General features: G+C 41.2%; 1 protein-coding gene across 2 annotated transcripts in view; it reads left to right on the forward strand.

Moving 5' to 3' along the window:
- Nucleotides 1–3590: 3590 nt before the first annotated feature.
- The window catches only part of plcb3 (phospholipase C, beta 3 (phosphatidylinositol-specific)), a 56298-nt gene continuing 37184 nt past the window's right edge, over nucleotides 3591–22704 (forward strand). Inside the window, exons 1-2 of one of the 2 annotated variants that reach the window (XM_006802458.3) lie at nucleotides 3591–4243; nucleotides 21296–21382. In XM_006802458.3, the coding sequence (XP_006802521.2) occupies nucleotides 4145–4243; nucleotides 21296–21382 (186 nt within the window). In that variant the 5' untranslated portion in view covers nucleotides 3591–4144. Of the gene's footprint in view, nucleotides 4244–18497; nucleotides 18717–21295; nucleotides 21383–22704 lie in introns of those variants that run through there. The other variant, XM_006802459.3, reaches the window with a different exon arrangement.

Here is a 22704-nt window from a genome sequence, read left to right on the forward strand (position 1 = left end):
GCTCTCATCTCATTTGGAAAGAGTAGACTCCAATGAATGGAGCTGCACCACAGGTAAATCAAAGTTCTTGTAATGTGAGTCTGCATTGTGTCTGAATGCCTCTTGGGATGTTGGGGGGCGGGACTGTAATCAGCACATCGCCTACACGCCCACATGATAGCTTTTCTCGAGAACACATTGACAATAACCCCGCGGTGTGGTGGAGACAGATGGGTCCGGCCTCCAGTGAACCGTCACCATCTTCAGGCCAAAGTCTCAGCAACACTGTTAACAGTAATCTGATCAAGTTTTCTCTGCTACCGTTGACTGAGTCAGGCCTTTCCCATTAAAGCTAGTCTGTGCGCTGTATATGCTTCTGTGCGCAGAGCGAGGCCAGTGTGCGGAGAGACAGTGAATATGCCTGTGTGTCTTTGCACAATGTGTCTTTGTGAGTTCTTTGCTTTGCGTTGGAGAGAAAGATCTGGCTGTTACTAGACTGAGAGGGAAAAAGATCTGGGTAGTGGTGGTGGGGTCTTCCCGTTCTCCACATCTCTTCTATGTGTGCCTTATTTTGTTCCATTTTTAACCTCTGTTGCCTTTTTTTTGTCTCTTTTCTTAACCCTCTTTATCAGAAAGCTATTTTGATCATCTTTAACTTTCTTTATTCTCCTTCTCTCTAAATATCCAACTTGCTTTTCTTTCTAACTGTGGGTAAACCAAACTGTAAGGAAGAATAAAGATTCTGACTTCCTTGTTGCATGAAAACTAAATGCCTGAGCGTGATTAGATCTCGGACTCACTGCAGTTACGTTTCCAGTCAATGCGCCTTCCATTTCACGCTTCTTAGCAAATGATACTTCCTTTTGCTTTGCCTGTCCTCCTTTGCATAATTTCCTTTATTCTTCCACTGAAGTAGTTGATGGGCAATTTAATTAAATTTCAGTTTTATTTACACTGAAACGCCAAATCACAACAGCAGTTGCCTCAAGGTGCTTTATATTGTAAGATAAAGACCAACAGTGACCACTATGTGCAAGCAGATGGTGACAGTGGGAAGGGAAAACACCCTTTTAATAGGAAAAGGTTTAAGAAGGTTTAGTCTCACCTTAGACACACACACACACACACACACACACACTTCATACACAATACACACATTATTTGTGGTTTTTAGGTCATGAGAGATTTTGTTTCAGAGACCTGAGGGCTGAAGCACCCTCCAGGATCTTGATCTTACTCCAGGTACAGTTTGAAAACATGCAATGTAAGCATATAAGTAAGCGTCTGCATGCACTCTTTTATCATGTTTTGTTACCTAATTCCATTACCTAATTTTTTTTTCTTTGCAGATAAGCCCCAGCAGCCAATGGGAGCGCGACACCTGTTGGAATGAGAGATGAGATAGTGAGGAGGAGAGAGGGAGTTTGTTTAGCAGGGAGAAGATAGGGCAGCCAGAGGAAGAGAACTGGGTGAAACAGAGAGTGGGAGGTGGAGAGAGGCCTATTGACAGCACAGGTGCCCACGCTTCAAATGCAGGACTCAACCCAACATTGTTTGCGTGAACCCACAGAAGATGTGCATACATTCTTGCCATACAGCACAGAGACACGGCCCAGTGCTCATGCATGCGTGCTGCACTGCAGAAAGAATGCACATGCATTAATCCTCCCTGTGTTTGTGCGGTGTCATGCAAGATGCTGTACAGAAAGTGTGCGTCATTCAGGGTCATGATTTTTGATTTCAAGGAAACGCACACACAAGACTCAATTGCTGTCAGTCAGCAAGCTGCAGCATATCTCACATTCTTGCCCGGCGTAGTTAGAGGAGTTGAAAATGTCAATAGTTGCCAAAAAAAAGAAACAATTTTAAAAAAACATCAGTTGCTCTGGAGCACTTTTTTATGAGGAGTCCAACTTGAAACGTTGCTTGGCAGCAGGATTTGGACAGGCCCGTGCTCTAACTGTGCCACCTCCGTTGCTCTCATGCTTCTTTAAACACGATACCCTGCCACTGATCTGGAGGAGGGGAGGGGGAAAAGATCTTCAGTTACCTCACCTGCCAGTCCTCGAATTTATTTCCTGTTTCTGTAACGCAGATTTGTTATCTTGAGCCCGTCCTTAATGGCGCATTCCAACTTCCTGAGTTACAGGACCACTCATTGCTCCAAAATCACCTCTTAAGCTGATTACTATGCATTTCCAATAACAGCGATACTGTCTTTTAATAACACTGCTGACTGTGCAGGCAATCTATCAGTGTCAACAAAGAAGCAGACTTAAAGCACTCGAAGGCGAGAGTAATTCAGAATGAAAAGAACTTGGTGATTGCTTTTACACCCTGCAGTGAACTACAGGAAATGTCTCTAATATTTTCATGGGGGACCTACGTGCGCCTGTGATATTTAATGAAAAACGGCCTTACACAATATTTTATTCCTCTTACGTCAGTACCCAGCTTTCCTTGCCTCGTGCCTCAGAGCAATAGTTTGTGTCACTCTTCTGTCTTTACTCAAAAGAGAAAATGTTTGTGTCCTCTCTGTACGCACGGAGAAAACAAGAGGGATTTCTTTTCCCTTTATGTTGTTTTATTTGGAGGATTTTTAAAGATTAGCAGAATGGCGTGACGTATGGTGAAGACTCTGGGCTGCTGGTTGGCTAGCGTGTTTCTGTGTGGGAGGTTTCCGAATCACTCCGGTCTCACACTCTGAAGGCATGCATGCTATTTTAATTGGTGATTCTAAATTGGCCATAGGTGTGGTCCTCCGCTCGACATTAAACACTAACAATACAGTGTCAAATCAAGTCAACTTTAATTGTATAGCACATTTAAAAGACATAGGGTGCCAGCCAAAGTGCTAAACAGACGTTCCTTACAGTAATACAGAGAAACTCCCAAATGACCCCCTATGAACAAGTACTTGGCAACAGTGGGAAGGAAAAACTTCCTTTTAACAAAGAGAAACCTCTGGCAAAACCAGACTCAGGGAGGGGCTACCATCTGCCTGTGGTTGGTTTGGGGGTTCTGATTGGTTTACCCTAGCCTAGCAAAAAGAAACTTGGAACATTAGCTGGGCGGAGCTTCCTGAGATGACCTTGGCCATGTTTTATATGAACTTAGAGGTAAATGTAGAGAAAAGCATAACTTTAATGGAAGACAGTTTGAATTTGCACGATGGGAAGTTTGTAGATTTACTTCAAATAAGAGACCAAACTGTCTAAAAAGGGTCATTATCTTTTAAATATGACACTTCCAGGTCTCCCAATGTAATGGAAGCAGAGTTAGGATTGATTGGAGCTGTCTGAATGGAGTTGGGGAGATTTGGAGATGCCGAATCATGGAACAGGAACAATCGTGCATATATGTGATATGCTGGACCGTGTTCTCTGAGCTTTTGTTGCATGCATGCTGTACAGAGAAGACAGAGAAGCAGGCAGAGGAACTGAATTAAAACACACCCATTTTACTACACCCCCCCTCCCTCCACCCCATTCTCATTCACTCAGCGCTATCTGACGCCGTCCCTCTCTCCTCTCAAAAATCCTCTCTTTTTTTCCCTACAGAAAACATGCAGGGAGGAGAGGAGGAGGAGAGAAGAAGAAGAAAAAACGCGTCGGAGGCGACAAGGGAGAGAGAGAGAGAGAGAGAGGAAGCAGAGAAAGTTGGTAGTGGAACGAGAGGGAGAGGAGAGAGGGGTCGACCAGATGGAAGGAAGGAAGGAAGGAAAGGATCTCAAGGGCTCAAGTGCGTGATTAAAGGATTCTGCACAAATAAACAAATATATGAATCAAAGCTTATGATTTAAAAAAAAAAGTGGAATTATAGGCGCGTCACCGCTTTGCGTGGACGCGGACAAGACACAGCGGCGGTGCGCACTGAAACAACCCGAGTCCTGTCTTTAGTCTGGATTTTACTCCTCATGTTCTTCAAACTCTCGGAGAGGCTCGCTAACTTTTAAGGACAGTGCCTGACTTTTAAGAACCTCCCTCCCTTCCTCGCTCGGTGATTCAATTAACCCTCTCCCCGGAAAAAGAAGAAGAAGAAGAACAGTAAAAGAAGCTCTGGGGCTGGAAGTGCAGGAAGGAAGAGCCTTCTGTTCCTTCCGAGGAGTTCCAAGTCGCCGTAGCCGGGGTTTAGGCGTTGGCACCCGGGCTGGGAGTCCCTCGTCATGGCCGGGGCCAAGCCGGGAGTCCACGCGCTGCAGCTGAAACCCGTGGCCGTCCACGAAGCGCTGAAGATGGGCGGCAAATTCGTCAAGTGGGACGAGGTGAGAATGAAATGTCTGAAAGTTTCCTTCAGAGCAAACGCATTATAGTGTCCCATTTATGTTTGCGTGTCGCAAAAGACCTTGAAGCGACACGAGTGCGATCGGCCGTCCTGATGCGGCACGCTTTGACTAAAAAGACACGAGCAGGGACAACATGACAGTTTTGACAGTAGGCCCACTGTCGCGCGTGCCTGTGCGTGCGTGCGCGCGCGCGCGCGTTTGGCTGAGATGTAGACACAGATGTAATAATGTATTTACAGGTGTGTGTGCACAGTCTGTGCTCAACACAGCAGCGCACTTTATTTGCAAATGTGCGCGTTAATCAGATACTCCAGCCAAAAAAAGTTCCCCATGTAGTCGCCAGCAGGCATCTGTGCTTGAATGTGAGTGTTGTGTTGAATTCTTGTCAAGCCGGTTTCCCCCTGGGCTCCGGTTCAGCTCAGACTTTTCTCTCTCTCACACACACACACACACACACACACACACACACACACACACACACACACACACACACTCTCCCCTCCCTCCTCTTCCTTCCCACCTCTGCACCACCTTTTCCCAGGGGATTAAGGATGAAGGCACCTGTCTCTGCAGGACTTACATCTATTTGGAATCAATGTTGTTTTTGTTTCTTTCTTTCTGTGATTAATTCTCCCCTCTGGTTTCTGCTTGTTTCTGAAGTGTGTACGGGAAACCTAAACACACACCAGCCTGTGTCACTGACCTGTATGTGTGTGTGTGTGGGTGGGGGGTGTCCATGTGTCTGGGCGTCCATCAATGATTAACGGAGTGGCTGACTGAAGGGCTCAGTCTGCAGGCCCTGTGTGTTGGATTTATATTACAGCTGCTCGCACTGTGTACACCACAGTGTGTTTATCCATGTGCGGTGCAGGTCATCAACAATCTCGCTGCTGGGCAGGTGTGTAACTCCAATAAAGCCGTTATCATAGCAGCACTTTGCAGACATGGTGCAGTTGTGTTGACACACAAGACGCAGAGAAACTTTCAGCCAAGTGCAATTTAACAGGGCGAAAAAAAAAAGAACCACAAGAGTGTTTGAAACTAAGACAACTTATAAGCAACACAGCCCGACATGTCATCACAATAAAATGGTGTGTGTATGTTTCAGGCCTTCATGGAAAGGGTCTCGTCACGCAACACATTGAACTCCCTTTGATTTCCTTCCCTTCTCTCACACACTAGCTTTCTGTTTCTCTGTCTCTCAAAGGGAATACCCAGGAAATGGTTATGCCGCTTATTAAGTGTGTGAACACTTAAAAATATGTGCGTGCCCTTGTCTGTCTCTCGCTCCTCTCCGTTTGCCGTTTTTTCCCTCCGCTGTCAACAAGTGAGTTACGGCGACACAAGAGGGCCTGTTGCTACTAAAACATGCAGAGGAACGCTCTGCACGTTTGCTCTGAGGATTAAAATCGGCTAGTCTGTGTCCAGAAAGGTTCTTAGACATGAAACAGACTGTATTAATATTTAAAGAAAGCGAGAGACTCGGTGGTTTTATTCAGGAACACGGGTCGGCTTCTTTCACACAGTCAGACTGTGAGTGAAAAAGATGCTTCTAATTGGCCAGCAGAGAGTCAACGAGCATCTCAGTTTCCTCCCTTTCCACACAGCACGATAAATGCTGCGTTAAAGCAAGTAAAAGTTTGGTATCTTTTGTGCATATTTTCAGCTCCGCATTCTTTCAGCAATAACTTCAAGGCTGACAAACTACTGTTGAACTTACTCCCTTTGATTTCCGTTTGTTCTCTAACACAACACGAAGAGTTAGTGTGTGTTTTGTGCTGCTGCACCTTCCTCTCATTTTAATATAAGGCTAAAGCAAACAGCCGTTTTATAGCAAGTTATTTCACCAAAATCAACATATAAACATTATCTGGTGTCAGTTTTACGATTGCAGGATTTGAAGCTGCCTGTTATTGTACATTGGGTATCGTTGCCATATGAGTGGGACAAAATGGGCATCTTGAGTGGACAGATAACACACACGCCCGTTTGCTAATGTTTTAGAGAATAAACAGCTAAAAAAAACAAAGGTTACCAGTTTTAAAGCCGTTAGTCAGCATTCATTTTCTTTCAGTTCTCTCCAAATTGATGCCTTTATTTGTCCCAGACGTAAGATAAGATGAGTTTTATTTATCCATTGCAAGAAACTCTTCAAGAAGAAGCACATTTTGCATATTTGGACTAGTAAATGACAAAATGGTTAATGGGGTGGTATTTTCATTTGAGTAAAAGCAGATGCTTTGGCAGTTTAGTGATCTGGAGCATCTAGGTGTGCGTTAAGGGTAACACAGTCTTCACAGGAAACTACATCCCAGCAAATTCACCCCAAGGTCAGACTGTGCAGTGCAAGGCAGAAACTCTGTTACATCTCAGAGTCTACAGGCCTCAGTTAGCATTACAAATGTTCAAAGCTCACAACAGTACAATTAGAAAAAGACTGAACAAGTGTGTTTTGTTTGGAAGGGTTGCCAGGAGAAAGCTTATTCTCTCTAAAAAGAACATGGCAGCCCAGCTGAGGTCTGCAGAATCCTGCACTGACCGACCGCTCAAAGCCCATTCCCACTGCGCTGTACTCTATGCCTTTAAGTACTTCCTAACACACACATACTCTGAAGGATTCAATGGGGCAATTTGAGGTTCATTAACTTGCCCCAGGACACTTCAACATGCAGATGCCGGAGGAGCCGGGAAATGAACCACCGACCTTCCGATTAGTAAGGTCTTCGGGGCGCAGTTGCCCCAAAGTTTTCCTGTGGTTACACTTTTTAAAAAAAATGAAGAAATGCACCGGTTATGAGTCGACACTGATATTTCGATTAATGTTTGAAATATCAGTATTTTTGTTGAATTATTTTCCCTTCTTTTTTTCTTTTGTTATGTTTTGTTTTCGCACAAAGAGCCGCCCTCATCTTTACTGGGAAATAACAAAAAGGCTTTAAAGTCTTTTGTCACACCGTCTTTGAACATTTAATCAGGCAAAAATGACCCACCCAACGCACAGTAGAGTCATCCTGTTTGTACTAATATAAAAATCATTTCAGGCAGATAATTAATATATTTCAAAGTTTATGAATGGAAACAAGGAAATGTAGGCGTGCGGCTTTGATTTGATTGCGTTTGATTTAAAAGTTGTTTTTTTTTGCTTTTCCGACACAGAAACAGAACGATGCAGCTTTCCAGATTTAAAGCCTCAGAGGTGTGTTTAAACTGGACGTCATCTGCTTTAAATTGAGCGTGAATCCAAAATAATAGCGAGCCAGTAGTTTTGTAACTATTGGTGGTTGCTTGTCATTTATTAACTGTGATATTTAAGAATATTGAATGTGATTTTTTTACTCTCAGAGTGATGTTCGCCAAAGTTTTAAGCCAGCTGTGTCACAGACTTGGTGTATTCCTTTAAGTACTTAGCAAACTGAGATAAGCATTAGGAAACACACACATATACAGAAAGTGCCTGAGGGCGGTGCAGTTTGTTTATATGAAAAACCCTCATTCGACCCCCCCTCTTTTCCTCTCTTCCTCATTACTTTGTCCTTCCCCAACATGTCTCCGATTTTTATCCTGTTCTTCCCTCACCATCCCTTCAAGCTTCAGCCTCTCTCTTAATAGTTAATTCATGTCTCTTGTATTTCACACACGTCACTCATTCAGCTGCTGTATTCTCTTCCACTTTTATTGTTTTTAGATTTCTTTAGCTCTGTTTCTGAATGGCCTTTAGGAAGTCTGCTGTAGGCACATCAAATGACACACACACACACACAAATACTGACTCATGCTCGGGGGAGGAAGGAATGTGTCTGCGATCGGGCTTGTCCGCACACACACAAGCGCACGTGCTCTGTGTGCACGCGTGGTTGTTTTGTCATGGGTGTGCGTTTTGTGTTGAATGACTTCCTGTTTGAGCTTGTTGTAAAGGCTCCAGAGCCAAACCATTTTCCTTCACTCTCCCTTGGTCCGTCTGTTGACTGTACCATTGCAGCTGCTCTGCCCTCTGCAGCCTGGCCACAATTCAATTTAGACAAATTCCAACTGGAATTTGGTTAAAATTCCTCCTAAACAGACAGTTAAACAAACAGAGACAGACAGTTTGTCCACAGAGTTGCTTGGATCGCTGTCAGTGTGCTGTAGGGTGTCCTGATATGAATCTTAAGAGTCGATTTAAAAAAAAGAAGAAGAAAAGAAATAACTTTAACAGCATTAACATTTGCTTCTTATGCAGAGTGTTTGCACATTTCATTCAATCGATTTTTCTTTTTTTCTGTCTTGTTTTTAGAGCACATGCTTCCATGTTCGCTTTGGTCATTACCAAAATGAATAGACCAAGTAGACTTTTTCCGAAATTTGTGGACTTGTTTATATTCACGTTGCATAATTACAAGCAGACTTGGGCTTGTAAACAAAGTCCCATGGAATCACAAGTTGCTCATTAATTGTACAGAGGTTTGGGAACCTGGCATCATTTTGGGATTACAGGTTTTGGCTCCATTTCAAAACCCTGTAAGTTGAGTGAAGCACGCCGGACCATAAAATGCTTGCTTTTTGGGCTCATTTCCCACAATCTGGTTGGGATTATTTTGTCAGACTTTAAATAATGCACAGCAGTTCACTTATAGGGGCGCAGAACTGTAATCTTGGTGACAGCTGAAGAAACTTAAAGCTGCTGTTGTCCTTTGTGTTTATCAGGACGGTGCTGGCAAACCAAACTGACAGCCAGCACTTGTTCACAATTCAGAAACTCCATCTAGGCGTTTCTTTCTGCGGTTGCCATTACTCTAATCTAGTTTGAAGTACACTTTTGTGTGCTTTGGATAAAGTCATGAAAGTTAAACATCAAACATCAAAAGCCAAATATGATATTTGGATGATTGTGAGTCTGTTTAATTTTAATGACTCCGTGGTCTGCTCAGTTATAATACCCCATTCCCGTTCAGGTTGTTAAAGCAATAGTTTGAATTCTGGAAATATTCTTATTTGCTTACTTGTCAAAAGCTCAATACCTCCATCATATCTACAGGTTGTTTAGTGCTTAGTATAGAAAATCAACTGAAAATGGCGTTGGTCTGATTATAATAACCTCTCAGAGTAGCTTTGCATGATTCATTGTTTAAAATAATGCTTATCTGTGTTAATTCCGACTATAATTATATTTTTTTTAAGTCATAGTCTTTTGACTGTAATGTTATTGTGTTTAAGTCATAATTTAACTGTTTAAATTTTAAATTTTTACTCAACTAAATATCATAAAATTATAGTAGACTTGATCTAAAGTCGATTCATCTGACTAAAATATAAAGCGTAAAGATTTACTGGTGAGAGATTGGATCTCGTCTCTCTGGAATGTTTTCATCTCATTTTTATTTGTTGACGAAATAAAAGTTTTTCTACTCGTGCAAAAGGTGCAAAACTATGCAATGAATTTAACACTGATCCTTATACATCCAATACCCAACCTTGGTGCAGCCCCCTCGTCCTTTGTCTGAAACAAACCATTGTAGCTTCCTCCCCCTATGAGTGCTTAATATAAGCACCCACCATGGCAACAGTATGTGCTAGTCAAAAGATTTTATAGACCAACACTATAAGTTTAATGTGAGGCATGGGCTCTTATGCATGTGACGATAGCACGTGGACTGCAAAACTGTCTGGATCTGTTGTTGAAGCATTGCTCTCCATTCCTGGATAAGTGCAGCCTTAAACGTGGTTATGACCCAGCATGTTCTGGCGTGTTCAACAGAAAACCTACTGAGACGAAATGCTGGCCAAGCAATCATCTGGATAAACTCCTGATCGTTGGCCATTGTGCTGGTGAAACGGGCATAGTGTGGGGTGTACATGCTGGAGCACCTCATCTCATTGCCTCTGTCCAGTCAGATATTCACAGAGGCCTATCAGATCAGACATGACGCGCTCATGGATGTCCAAGCTCAAACATGTGCGGCAGCATCCAGGATGACGCACGGTGGTACTCATGCCAATGTTGCACTCGCACTGTTTTTTGTGCTCTGACACCACTGGCTTGAGAGTGCAGTCGAGTGCATTTTTATTTGATAATCAAATCATGAATCTTACCACTGACTAAGACCAATCAACCAATCAATCAACTGGATTTTCCAAGAGATTAAAATTATGCACAAAGAAATGGATTAAAAAAAGACATAGTCATCAGACATTAGACATTAGTCTATACATGACAAAATAAAAAAAAAAAAATATATATAACAGGACCACTTTAAAGTTTTTGGCCTCCATTAGCTCTATAGAGCTGTTTTCATATAGCTGCAATCATCCATGCACTGTGGCCCTCCTGAGGTTTTTGTTAGAGATTGCCCAACAGAGATTGCATGTGTGAATACACACTTTTGATGCATTCTGAAGGACTGATCTTCAAGCTGCCAGCTACCTATAGTACAAAGTCTGGATGATGTCCAGTTGCACATGTGAGGATAGAGCAGCTAATCATCCAGAGATTTCACAGCAACCAAGACAGTATCATGTGTCCTGCCCCCCGGCATACCCTACCCTACATATCATTTCCAAGAGTGAGAATGTCTTGTGTTGTGCTCTACATGTAAAAAATGGGCAGCTATGGACGCCATCCAAACCCGAGTCTCACCCCTCCCCTGGAGTTCGTGCCTGAAAACTGATTCAGTCAGGACTGATTCATATTTTGTTTATTACATCAAACTATTTCGCTGTAGTGCAGGTGGTGGTAGCATGCCAAGACATGTTACAGTAAGTCAGCAAAGGCAGAGAGGAGGAAGGAAGGTAAGCTCGATGTAATCTCGCTCCTGTAGTGGTTTAGTGAGTTTCTTTGTGGTCAGACACCAAAATGAGAGGCAGGAGGAATTTGTTGCATCTATATAACTAACAGAGGCTGAGTGAGATGTTGTGACATGTTGTTATAGATGTTTTTTGAGTTCCTTTTTAAAATTTTGTTCATAATTTTCAAGGGATTAGAGTTCTAACACTTTTGTTGCTAAAGGTCTAAAGAACAGGGTGTGTTTTAGAAGAAAAAAGTCACTGCATCAAAAACATATAAAACAATTACTTACTTAGGTTTTAAGTACTTAAAAACTTGAGAAAAAAAAAGGCAGTTGAACCAGAACGTTTCCTTGCGGAACTCCCATGTAAAACAATATTGTGAGAAATGTCACATGAGTAGTTTTTAAATACTTGGAGCCTGTTGTATCAAAACATCAGGAATGAAAGCGTTTTCAAAAATGTCTGAAAAATTGGTCTAACAGTTTGAGTTTTTTTGCGAAGTTCTTATATGCTAATGCCAGTACGGCTGATTGTGCCAAATGGAGACAATATTGGAAGTCACTGAGGGGAGGTATTGCCTCCAAGACGATATTCAGTTGCTTACTGGGGGGCTGGGATGTCTATTTGTAGTACTGAGTTGTATTTTCAGCTTAAAAAATGAAGAGAAATGCACATAGTCTGCACTTTGGCTTATTTGAATTTCACCTTATAGCCAATGAAAAGTCAACCTTTTTCAACACACAACCATCATTTTCCTAAATAATTGTACTTGTGCAATGTCCCAATCAGTGTGCATCCACTGCGTTGGATAAGAGAAGTTTTTATAGTTTAGTTTTTAATGTATCCTGAATTGCTCATTACTCATAATCTATTAAGCAAGAAATCTATTAGCATGTTAAATGAAAGTAAACCGTTGAACCTTCTTGTAAAGGTTTGCTTTTCAGCCTGACCGTATCCAGTCGCACGCTGCAGCTCTGATGGGAAATATCTGCCACAGCATTCTAGGGTGATCTTTGCTTTCTGAAAACAAGATCAGATATTGTCGAGCCACGCTTCCTTTCCATTTTCAAATAGACTCTTTGCTGTTCATGTCTCAACGCTGAATTCTGACGATGCTGGAGATGGAAACCGGGCTTTCACAATGACATGTTTGTGAAAGGCCATGTTTAAAATGAACACATTTCAGACCAGAGAAACCGATCTCTCTCACCAGCAGAGTCGTCCTGTCTTTTTTTAGGAGAGCACAATGAGCTTCACTATTGTGCCAATTGCTCCTGTGTGCCAGTATTTTCACAAAGTGGATATCTTGGTTTGGCTCTTGATTGATGCGCGGAAGCGGCGTGCCACAAATTGCAGTTATGAGACAGATGTTTGGGAGATTAGAGTGAAGGCAGGAGCGAAAGAGTAGAAGGGGAGGAACGGATGCGCAGAATTGCGGGAAGGGCCCGACACCATGTCGACAAACGCTGCTGACATCCTGACAGAGTGGTGAGAAACAAGGGCCGGATGGAGAGGGAAGAGAAAGGTGGAAGGTCAACCACAGCCACATGTGAAGTGTTGGAACTGCCATCTGAACTCTGCATCTCATCTCGTCTCCTTCTCCTCTTTGACTCTGTTACGAATTTTACCTTCATTTTCTGCCGTCTCTTATCTTGTATGTAATCTCTTGCCCATTTGTCATTGCCGTCTTTCTTCCTCCTCCTATTCATCTATCTCCTTCCTGTCTTTTGCTTAAGCTCTTCCTTAATTTTCAGACGAGTCTCCCCTTTGCCCTTCTCTTGTATTTCCCTCTTTCTGTCTTGTGTCTTGTGAGTTTTGAGTCTGGTCAGATGTCATGTTGTATCCAATCCTCCACCATTCATTTTTGGTCCTAGATGGCCTTTATCTCATAAAGGATATAAAGTACTTGAACCACCGTAATGTGAAAACTTTGTATCACCACTATGGCAGCTTTCCTGTAGGTGAACTGACCAATCAATGTTAGTCTTCAGGAAAGTTGAGCATCACTATGTGATACCGTTTTACTGCACAGCAAGGTTTCTTGGCTGTTTTCATCGAGGAATAGTAATACACTTGGCCCGCGTAGCGCTGTTAGAAATCACTGTGACAAGCAGAGTGTTGAAATTGGATCAGGTTATAGGGATGATTCAAAGAGATGGACACTGGGTGATTGAAGACTGCAGAGGGTGTATCTGTTTATGCTCTGATGCACATTAATCTGAATAGTGTGACGTGCAAATCTGGTGATTGTTCCACATTCAGATGCTTTTGTATTTGTGGCACATGTCCAATCAGCTCCCTGAATGTAGACGCCTGTCATCTGTTCGGCGCAGGAGTTGGCTTTCTTGTGTTGCTCTTAATTCTTTGCGCTTGCGTTAAAAGCAAGTTCTCTGCAGAGAAACAGTTCAGCTCGGTAGGTCCATCGAGTCGAGCGGAGAGCATTTGCAGGAGAAACAAGAATTTTTTGTTTTTTTGTGCCACAGACTGGACTGTAGTCATTCCTGACGACGACAAACACTTTTGTCTTTACTCTCAAAGAGCACTTTGATCAGACAACTGCCTTTCAAACAACAATTTTCTCTTTTAGTGAACATTAATCTGCTACAGAGAGCCAGTCCTGTGTTTCAGTGAGGAAAAAAGAACCGGTTGTAGTCTCTACATTAATTTGCAGGCTACAATCTAGCATTTCCAGTAGGGGGGGAAATCACAAAAATGGATCTTGCCACTTTATTTAGCTGAGTGAAACCTGTGCACACTTGGGTATTGTTCAGTATGCAGAATGTGCCTCTGTCTTCGGAAGGGTTAGTGGTTCATTTGCTGCCTATACAGCCCAATCAGATGAGAGTTAAATGAACCCCGTGGAAATGAAATGGTGCAGCACCTGCAAACAGGAAAAACGGTGCACGTAAAAGTACTGAGCGTGTGCAAGAAGGTAGCACTAACCAAAATATTAAAAAGACTTCAAGAGAAGCCTCAGGTGTTTAGATCTAGTATGTGTGTATGCCCATCAGACGCCATCTACACCTACACTAAATAAATCTTTACAGACCCGCTTATTTCATTCCTTCCATATTCAATCCTATGGCATACTTTCACATCTCTGGCTTCACTTCTCCCTCATCGCTCTCCTCTGTCTTGAGTCCAAAGGTTACCTACTGTCATCAACTTTTACCATGTTGCCAAAGCAGCTGCTGAAACACACTCACACTAAGTGCACGCTGGCCCTCTTTCACACACCACTCCCGTAAGCTATTACAAAACACACACACAGAGAGTTGCAGTGACCAAAGGTGCAGCCGGAGAAGCCACTTTTATCAGTTTCCAACTAATTGCTTTCTCTTGACTGGCATTACACACACACTCTCTCTCTCTCTCACACACACACACACACACACACACACACACACACACACACACACACACACACACACACACACAATAATTTGTGGTGAAGGCAGTATAACGTGTGTTTGGCTTTCTACATCTGAGCTGTTACACATTGTGATTTTTCAAGAGGTGTTCATTAGTTTGTCCGTGTAAGACATCTGCTCCAGGGGTGGTCCCTCCACTCTGTGTGTGTTTGGCATTATATGGTCAGGTAATGATGGTGTTTGTCACTGGGTCAGGGCATCTGGAGGCAGTCTGGAGAAGGAGACTCGGTCTTTAATCAATTAAGGAGGAAGAGATGTTTTTAAACGTTGCTTAGCGAGTAAAGCGAGGCAGCGATTGAGACGATGAAAATGCAAAGAGGGAAATAAGACTTCAGAGGGATCCTACATATGGCGGTTAATTAGGGAGTGGGTGAGGTCCAATTATAGACCCACCATCCCCCTCTTACACCAACACATCATAGGGTGTTTACAGTAAACATGGTGTCTGTGTATTCACGCCCGTGTATCCGGCTAATGATTTCCTGGTTAGTTTTGTAACCTTTACACTTAATGTCAGGTGGAAAATACCTTTGCCTTCGTGTTGTAAAAATAAAAAAACACCTTCAGATAAAGAATAAATGACAAATTGTTGTCACTACCATTAATCTTTTGGTCTACAAATTCCTAACTGCAGCCTGCAAATAACTGACTTTATCTATCCAACAATCCCAAAACCAAAGACATTCAGTGTACGCTGATTAAAAAATATCAAGCCAATCGTCAAATCCGAACATTTTTGAAGCTACGGCCAAAGAATGTTTGGCACGCAGGCTCGATTTAAGTGATAGGGAGGAAAAAAACAACCAAACAAAAGAATTAAGTGAAAGTTTTTCAGACTTCACGTGGAGTCACAGTGGATGAACCGTGAAAGAAACAAGAAACTGTGTGTATTTCAAGTTGTAAAGGCAACTAACAGGTATGTAAAATCCAGCAGGCGTTAAAATGCAAATATATTTGACCAATACTGGTGTGTGTGTGGGTGTGTTTGGGTTCATCCTCCAGCCAGTACCTGTAGTATTGCATGTAGGCTTGATAGTGATGTTGTTATAATTCTAGTTATCTGAATCTAAAGATCATGTGTATGTGTTTGCGTGTCTGCCCCCACTAGATTCCACAGATATTTGTTAGTCAGTAGATAGTCAAGTGTCAACAAGAAGACCAGAGTAAGGTTCAGAGTTAATCTCATATTTAGTCCCATTTCAGTACAGTCTGAACCAAGCTTAAACCAAAGATGGTCTATTTATACATCTCTCACTTATGCATGTAAATTAGCAGCACCTGTACTTTTCTTTGTGTGAACAAAGAAATCCGCTTTCCATCATCCTGTTGCACTGGTGTCTCCAGCATGGTTTAAAATATTCCCCACCCTCTCTGGTTCTCGGTGCAAAAGGGGTGGGTCTGCCTAATCAGAAAATCCTGTCAGAATTGCATACAGCATCAAGTTTTCCTAGAAACGATTGTGCATTAATTTTCAGGCTGATGCTTATTTTTCAGCTGCAGGTCTTTCATTCAATTCCAGAAAAATTTCTCAAGTTGTTCCTGAAGGTTGCACAGAAGGTACTAACATATGACATTTATAATATAATGCATAGAAAGGTTTGCAGATAGCAGGCAGTGAACTAAACCACATAAGCCCCTACATGGCTTAAAACTATTTTTATTACTGCTACTTTACTACTATTATATTACTACTTTATTACTGTTTTTAACAATTAGAGGAATAATAACTTTGCAGCTTTTACTGACTATGAAGATGACTCATCAGTCTCAAACATACGGACTTGATAATGACTGTAGTCACAATGACAAAATGTGTGCTTGCAGTTGAGATGCAGTGTGTGTGTGAACCTGATTATTCTGTCTCTGCTAAACATGACCTGACCTAATCATATTCATGGATTATTGCCTGTTATTTAATATTGGTTATGTGTTTTCTCAGCTCATTATATTCATGGTACAGTCATGCTATAGATTTTGTTAATACTAAGTTGTATACATTGAGAACAGGGTCACTTCAGTGTACTAAGTAGTAACCTTTCTATCCGGTCGTTAAGTGATGACGTGACGAATCCTACTTCCGGGCCTAAAGTAGTCTGCGTTTAATATGGCTTTTGTGTTGTTAACATGTTTAATGTTTTGTATTTTCTTCTATTTAATCTCAAAAAGCTCCTAAAACAGTCAGTGATCACTGTTGACCTCCCTCGGCTTTTATTACCGCTAATCATTTATTTAAGCTCAGTTTTTAAAACCTTAGGATGTAACTACAGCCCAGCCCATGCAGCAGTATATGAATGACTAACCTCGTATTGTGGATGGATTATCTCAGTTGTTCTCCTGGCTGAAGTTTGGTCCGTTTACAGCATCCTGCCATGCGATTACATTTGTTCCTGACCACCGAGAACACTCACGTTAACTTTTATCGAGTGGAAAAAAAGTTAGCTTGTTTATATTGTGCTAACATAGCTGTGTCGCTAGCGGTCACGTAACACATCATTATATATCAGCTAGCCAAACTTCAGTAATCCTACAAACGTCACTGCTGTTTAGTTTTCTGTCTTCATGTTGGAAGTGATAACAGAGCTGTACGTTTTAATTTGTTTCCAAAACCACGCAGTCAGGACATGCTATATTGTATTTAGATAGAAGCTAGCGAGCTAACTTCCTGCTAACTTCTAACTCCGTTAAATGTCATAAAATCCCTTTTCATGGATGCCTGGATGTTAAACTCAATTGTTACACCTGGTAGAGCAGAACGCTGTTCATTTTATTAAAGATGAAAGACTTTAGACAGTTTTTCAACTCTCAGTAATGCCATAGTGATCGTTTGATATATGGACCTGCAGCGGAGTTTAGGCCCAGACACGGCTAGTGACGTCAGACTTAACGACCGGATTGTCTTTAACTAACAATATGTGTGGAGTTTTATTACAACATAGGCTAGCAATGATTAGCTGTATGTCCAGTCTTGCTTTGCAGGGACAGTAGAGCATGAAGCTGAGGTAACATTGTCAGGTCTGTCATATTGTTCCACTTATTGCCGTCATCATTTTTAGTTGGTGAGGTTGAATAGACCCTTAGTTTAGCAAAATCTTTAATTTAAAGGCAACAATTGGTATAATCGTTTAAAACTGGCTTTTTTGTTTGAATGTTTTTGGGGTTTTGTTATATTTGTTTGTCATTTAGCACTAGGAACATCTGACTTTCCAAATGGAAGTTTTAGTTTGTGTTTTCAGTTCTGTTGTCTTGCACAGCGGTCCCCAACCTTTTTTGCACCATGGACGGGTTTATGTCCGACAATATTTTCACGGACCGGCCTTTAAGGTGTCGCGGATAAATACAACAAAATAAAACTAGTACCGGTACCAAAAAAAAAGAAAATTTATTCATAACACACGTGAAAAGACCCAGGAAAACCGAATTAACGAAAAAATGATAACAAAATAACGCTGAAAACCGATAAAAACCCTGAAAACTATACACTTCACACCTGAGCCTCAACTCTCGCGGCCCGGTACCAAACGACTCACGGACCGGTCCGAGGCCCGGGGGTTGGGGACCGCTGGTCTTGCAGACATAAGATACACAAACAAAAGCTATATGGCTGGAGATTTGCAAGCTTCACTGCAAGACATTTGTTCTGACCAATCTCCGGCTGAAAAGAGGCCTTGACATCAGGTCACAGCCTTAAGATGGTAATCACAGCGTGAAATTGGGGATGTATAGCATTCCATTTGCACCAGTGAGTAAGCAGAGGTCACAAGTTCAGTGATTAAGTGCACGTTTGACTTCACGATTGAAGTTGCATTCAAATTATTCTGTCAGTGAGTTTCTGTTCAGAGCGAAGCAGTAACTCCTTGTATCTCTAGAGCTGGCTGGAGCTTCAGACTGTGTTTTTGTGTTATAGTTGCTTCTACCTAACTAAGCTAACGCAGCTCACTTTTAAAAGAACATATTGCTGCTTATTAAGGCCTGATGATGGGTCTAAAATCGCCCCCTTGTCTACTCAGTCATTGCTAGTCACTATAGCAACAATAAAATGGCTGACATTATGCATGGTCAAGTTAGAAAAATGAGGCTAATTTAAGATTTAACTTCAGCTACCTCTCCTGACATTTTGTTTTATTTTCTATTATAAAATTTTTTTCCCTGCTCCCATCCACCTACTTCTATCCTGTTCTTAAACCTTTGTCTTTCTCCTTTATTTACCTCTCTTGCTAACCTGCGCACTCTGTTAGCCAACCTTGGAGCCTAAAATGAAGGTAGGTTCAGCTTAAAATGTAATGTATGTTTTGCAAGGACTCTGTAAGGGAACATTTTAAGAGTTTGGGAAACACTGGGAATAATTTTGCTTAGGGTTGGTAACACGAGAAGCCCAGCATTAGACGCTAAATTTGTTGCTTAGCATAAAAGCTAAAACAGGAAATGCGATTAGCCAGGCTCTGTCCAAAAGTAACAGATGGTGAAAGATAACAATATATCACAAGATATGTGTTGTTTGGATATCTCATAGGTTTAAATTAAAACGCTAAGCTAATATGGTGCACATTTATTCTCTTTTTTGGATATAAAGTATAAATGAAAACTGTTAGCATTGTTAGCCGTTTTATAACTGTTTTATAGATCTAAAGAAAAATTGTGTACAGTCCTTTATGGAGTCTCATAATGTTTTCCTGTCTTTGCCAGTTGCCTCCATCACTTATTTTATCAACCCACTCTGTTTTTGTGTGGAAGCCTTCAAGTGCTTTTTTCCCGTTTGCTTCATTTTTGTGTTTAAGTTAAAATTGCAGACATTAATGTTTCAGCTTTGTTGAACTCACATGATAGCTGCATATTTTTTTCACCACACATTAAGGAAATTATAAAGCTTCTTTCCTTTGTTAAGTTGATAGTGAGAAAGGTTTATGTGGTTACCAGGAGGTCCTTCTCTCTCTTATAATCCGATTATGAGAAGTATATTGTTAAGTTGATGCTTTGGTGTTGTGAGTCTGTCACTTTTATAGCAATTTGAATCAACATCCCTGTTTCCCGGGCGGTCTTGGCAATGTGTTTGTCTGTTGGACCAGAGTGTGACTGTAATTACGCAGCCAGAAGCTTTGTGTGTGTGTTTGTGTGCCTGTGTTTGTGCATGTGGTCATCGTATCTTGCGTACGACTCCATAATGATGATGCTAATGATATGTTGATTCAGGCTTCTGTGCCATCATTATGCTGCACATGAATGAGATCTTCATGCTGGTCAAAGCTTGTGGTTTCCAGCTTGAAAACAGCTGTTGAGCAACATGTGACATAAACACATGGTGTCCTTTCCTTTGTCTTTCTGTCCATCTACAAGGTCATAAAGTTAAACAAAGTAGAGTTTTATACTAACTGGGTCTTATTATTTTTGTAGGTTGGCCATAATTTTGATGGTAACAACAAAAACTTTCAGTCAGTAGCGAGCATTTAGGATTTTCCCATCTGTTGAGTCCGTGCCTCTTCTGCTACTATACAGATGTGTCGTGATTTTCCTTGAATAGTGTTAGCAAAGCGTATCTGTCCCGGTTCAACAATAAGCAAATGAGTTGTGTAGTCTATGAAATGTGCGATGACTTTTTCTACAGCATTTTCCTTTAAATAAATATGTAAATGATTAGTGTGAAAGCAGTCCCAAGTTCAGGTGTTTTACCTAATCACTGTTATTAAAATTATTAATGGTAAATACCTCTCACTATTTTCAGACCATTACGTTTTTTTATAATTAACTACAACTATATTAAAACTGTTAAACAAAAAAAACCAAACTAAAATTAAATATATATAACATACCTTTAATTTTAGACTACAGTCTTTTCAGTATAGTCTGATTAGTCAATCTGATGACGCATCAGTGCACATGTTTGATACTGGGACTCTGTTTGACTCAAGCGTTCACATTCCGATCCCCGTTCAGAACGTCTTTAATGTGCCACTGACAAACGGCACCCATATTATGACAAAAACAACAACTATAAATAGCACGGAGGCTACACTTACTTACATTCATATTTTTAAGTAAAGTAATTTAAAAATAGTCATTTAGTCATTTGGCTGCGATGATTTAAGGTTTAACATAAATAACTAGACTTAACAAATGTTAGTCAAATCTGTTTGTTTTGTTTCTATCATAGACAAAAATGTATCAGATAAGAAATCACCAAATATCAGTATTGGTATCAATATTAAAATCCTATATTGGTGGGGCCTGATTGCCTTATCTTATGGAACAGCTGGTTGAAACTCCAACAAACTGGCTGTAGTTGGCCAAAAATACCAAATTTCACAATGCTGTTGAGTTATTTATTTTATCAGCTTATGTGTAGTTAGTTAGCAAGGTACTTGCAAGCATATTAATATTATTCATAGCTTTTGAAATGATCTATATTCTGCTATAGCACAAGCTACATGCTTATCTTAGATTCCGGAATATAGTTGTTTCCCAGTCTTCCTGCTGACGCCTCATGATGTAATACCAGTATCCTCTTTCATCGCTGGCGTGGCTCACTTTTTCATTTCAGAAATGTACTTTAGAGGTCTTTACCCTGTGGATAGTTCAGCTTTTTGAAGGATTTAAAAAAAAACATTTTTACTAGCAAACAATGACAGAGAGCGAGCGTTTGGGACCCTAATTCAATGTGTGTTGTGATAATGTTCCAACATAATACCCCATCAAATTCAAGGCCAAATCTATAAAAAGTAAGACCCAAGTTGTAATAAACACTGGCTCCTGTTTTGAGTTGCACATTGTGGGGTTTTTTTTCTCTTCTTGGACCTTTATTTTGTGTTTGCAATTTTTTAACATCTGCTTTTCTGTTGTCGCCTAGGAGCCTAACAGTACACAGCCGACGCTGATAAACCTGAAAGTTGATCCGGAAGGATTCTTCCTCTACTGGACCATAGGTGCTGGCCAGGTGAGACGTACTCGATGTCTTACACGCACAGAGTTACACACATACAAACTGATTACCTTCAAAGTCGGCCAAATAGACTGTCGCACATCTCCGAAGTACTCGGACACAATCAAATACAAATGAGCCGCTCTAACCATAATGGATTTTTAATGTACCATCTTGAGTGCTAATATGGATATTACACTTGTTATTTGTCTACTTTAACACCACTACATAGCTACGCTCCCACTTCTCCTACATATTTCATCTGTCTTTCTAAATGGCTGTTTCTTCCTCAGCTCTTTGTGTCACTTATTGTGGTTTTAGCGGCCCATTAGTTCAACCAAAATGGGTTTCATCAATTTGTCCTGGCGTTGTTTGTCTCCTGTTTTCTCCTGTTCACTCTGATCCCTGTAGTCTTTGTGGTTATCAGCAATCCTCCATCTCTTTCCCCCTCCATTCATGAGTGATTGCTTCCCAACATCCGTCCTTCCTCTCCTTGACTTTAGAGGTTACGTTTAAGCCATTAGTTTAGTAATATTGGATTTTACATTTTAGGCATTCAGCAATAAACTGGGAATTGGCAGCATGATGGTGATTCTGACTGTGGTTATGCATGTAGATGTATGGGATCATAATGAGTTATTCCTTTGATATTGGAGTATGGATATAGTAATCTGCTGTCATGGGTAAACATTTCCATAAACAAATCCTGTGAACAAAGCTGCCCTTCTGTTATATAGTGAGATATAGGCAATATCTCACTGTTATCCTTTTACTCATGTCTTCACACAACCGGTATATCTCGGTTATGCTGGCCTGGTCTGTACATTTTATAAGGCTTTCTAGATCAAATGACATTACAGGGGCAGCTCAATTAACCCCCTCCCACGCGCGCTTACACACATACAAAAGTCTTTCCCAGTGACTTTGTTTTTCTCCTTCCCTTTCTTCTGCATGCACAAACCTTCTCCCTCTTTATTTCTGGCTGTCTGTTTATCCAAAAGGCATGTAAGGAATGACCCGTTGATAGCCAATATTATCACTGGGTTCTGTCTGCGTGTTTTGCAGTATGTGTACGCACTGCATGTGTGCGCATAACTGGGCCAGAGCACACGTCATGCTGTCGGCCTGCACATGTGTCAGCATGTGTTTGTGCATTCACATAACAGACACAAGCTTTAAATACTCATTCTATCCTGATATCTTACTTATATATATATGTGTGTGTGTGTGTGTGTGTGTGTGTGTGTGTGTGTGTGTGTGTGGGGTATTAGGATAATAGGCCATTTGTCGCCTGAGGTGCAACTGTGACACTGTTTAGCAAAGAGTCAGATTGTCAG

Source organism: Neolamprologus brichardi, chromosome 3, assembly GCF_056152115.1.
Source record: "Neolamprologus brichardi isolate AB-2024 chromosome 3, ASM5615211v1, whole genome shotgun sequence".
NCBI classification, from domain to species: domain Eukaryota; kingdom Metazoa; phylum Chordata; class Actinopteri; order Cichliformes; family Cichlidae; genus Neolamprologus; species Neolamprologus brichardi.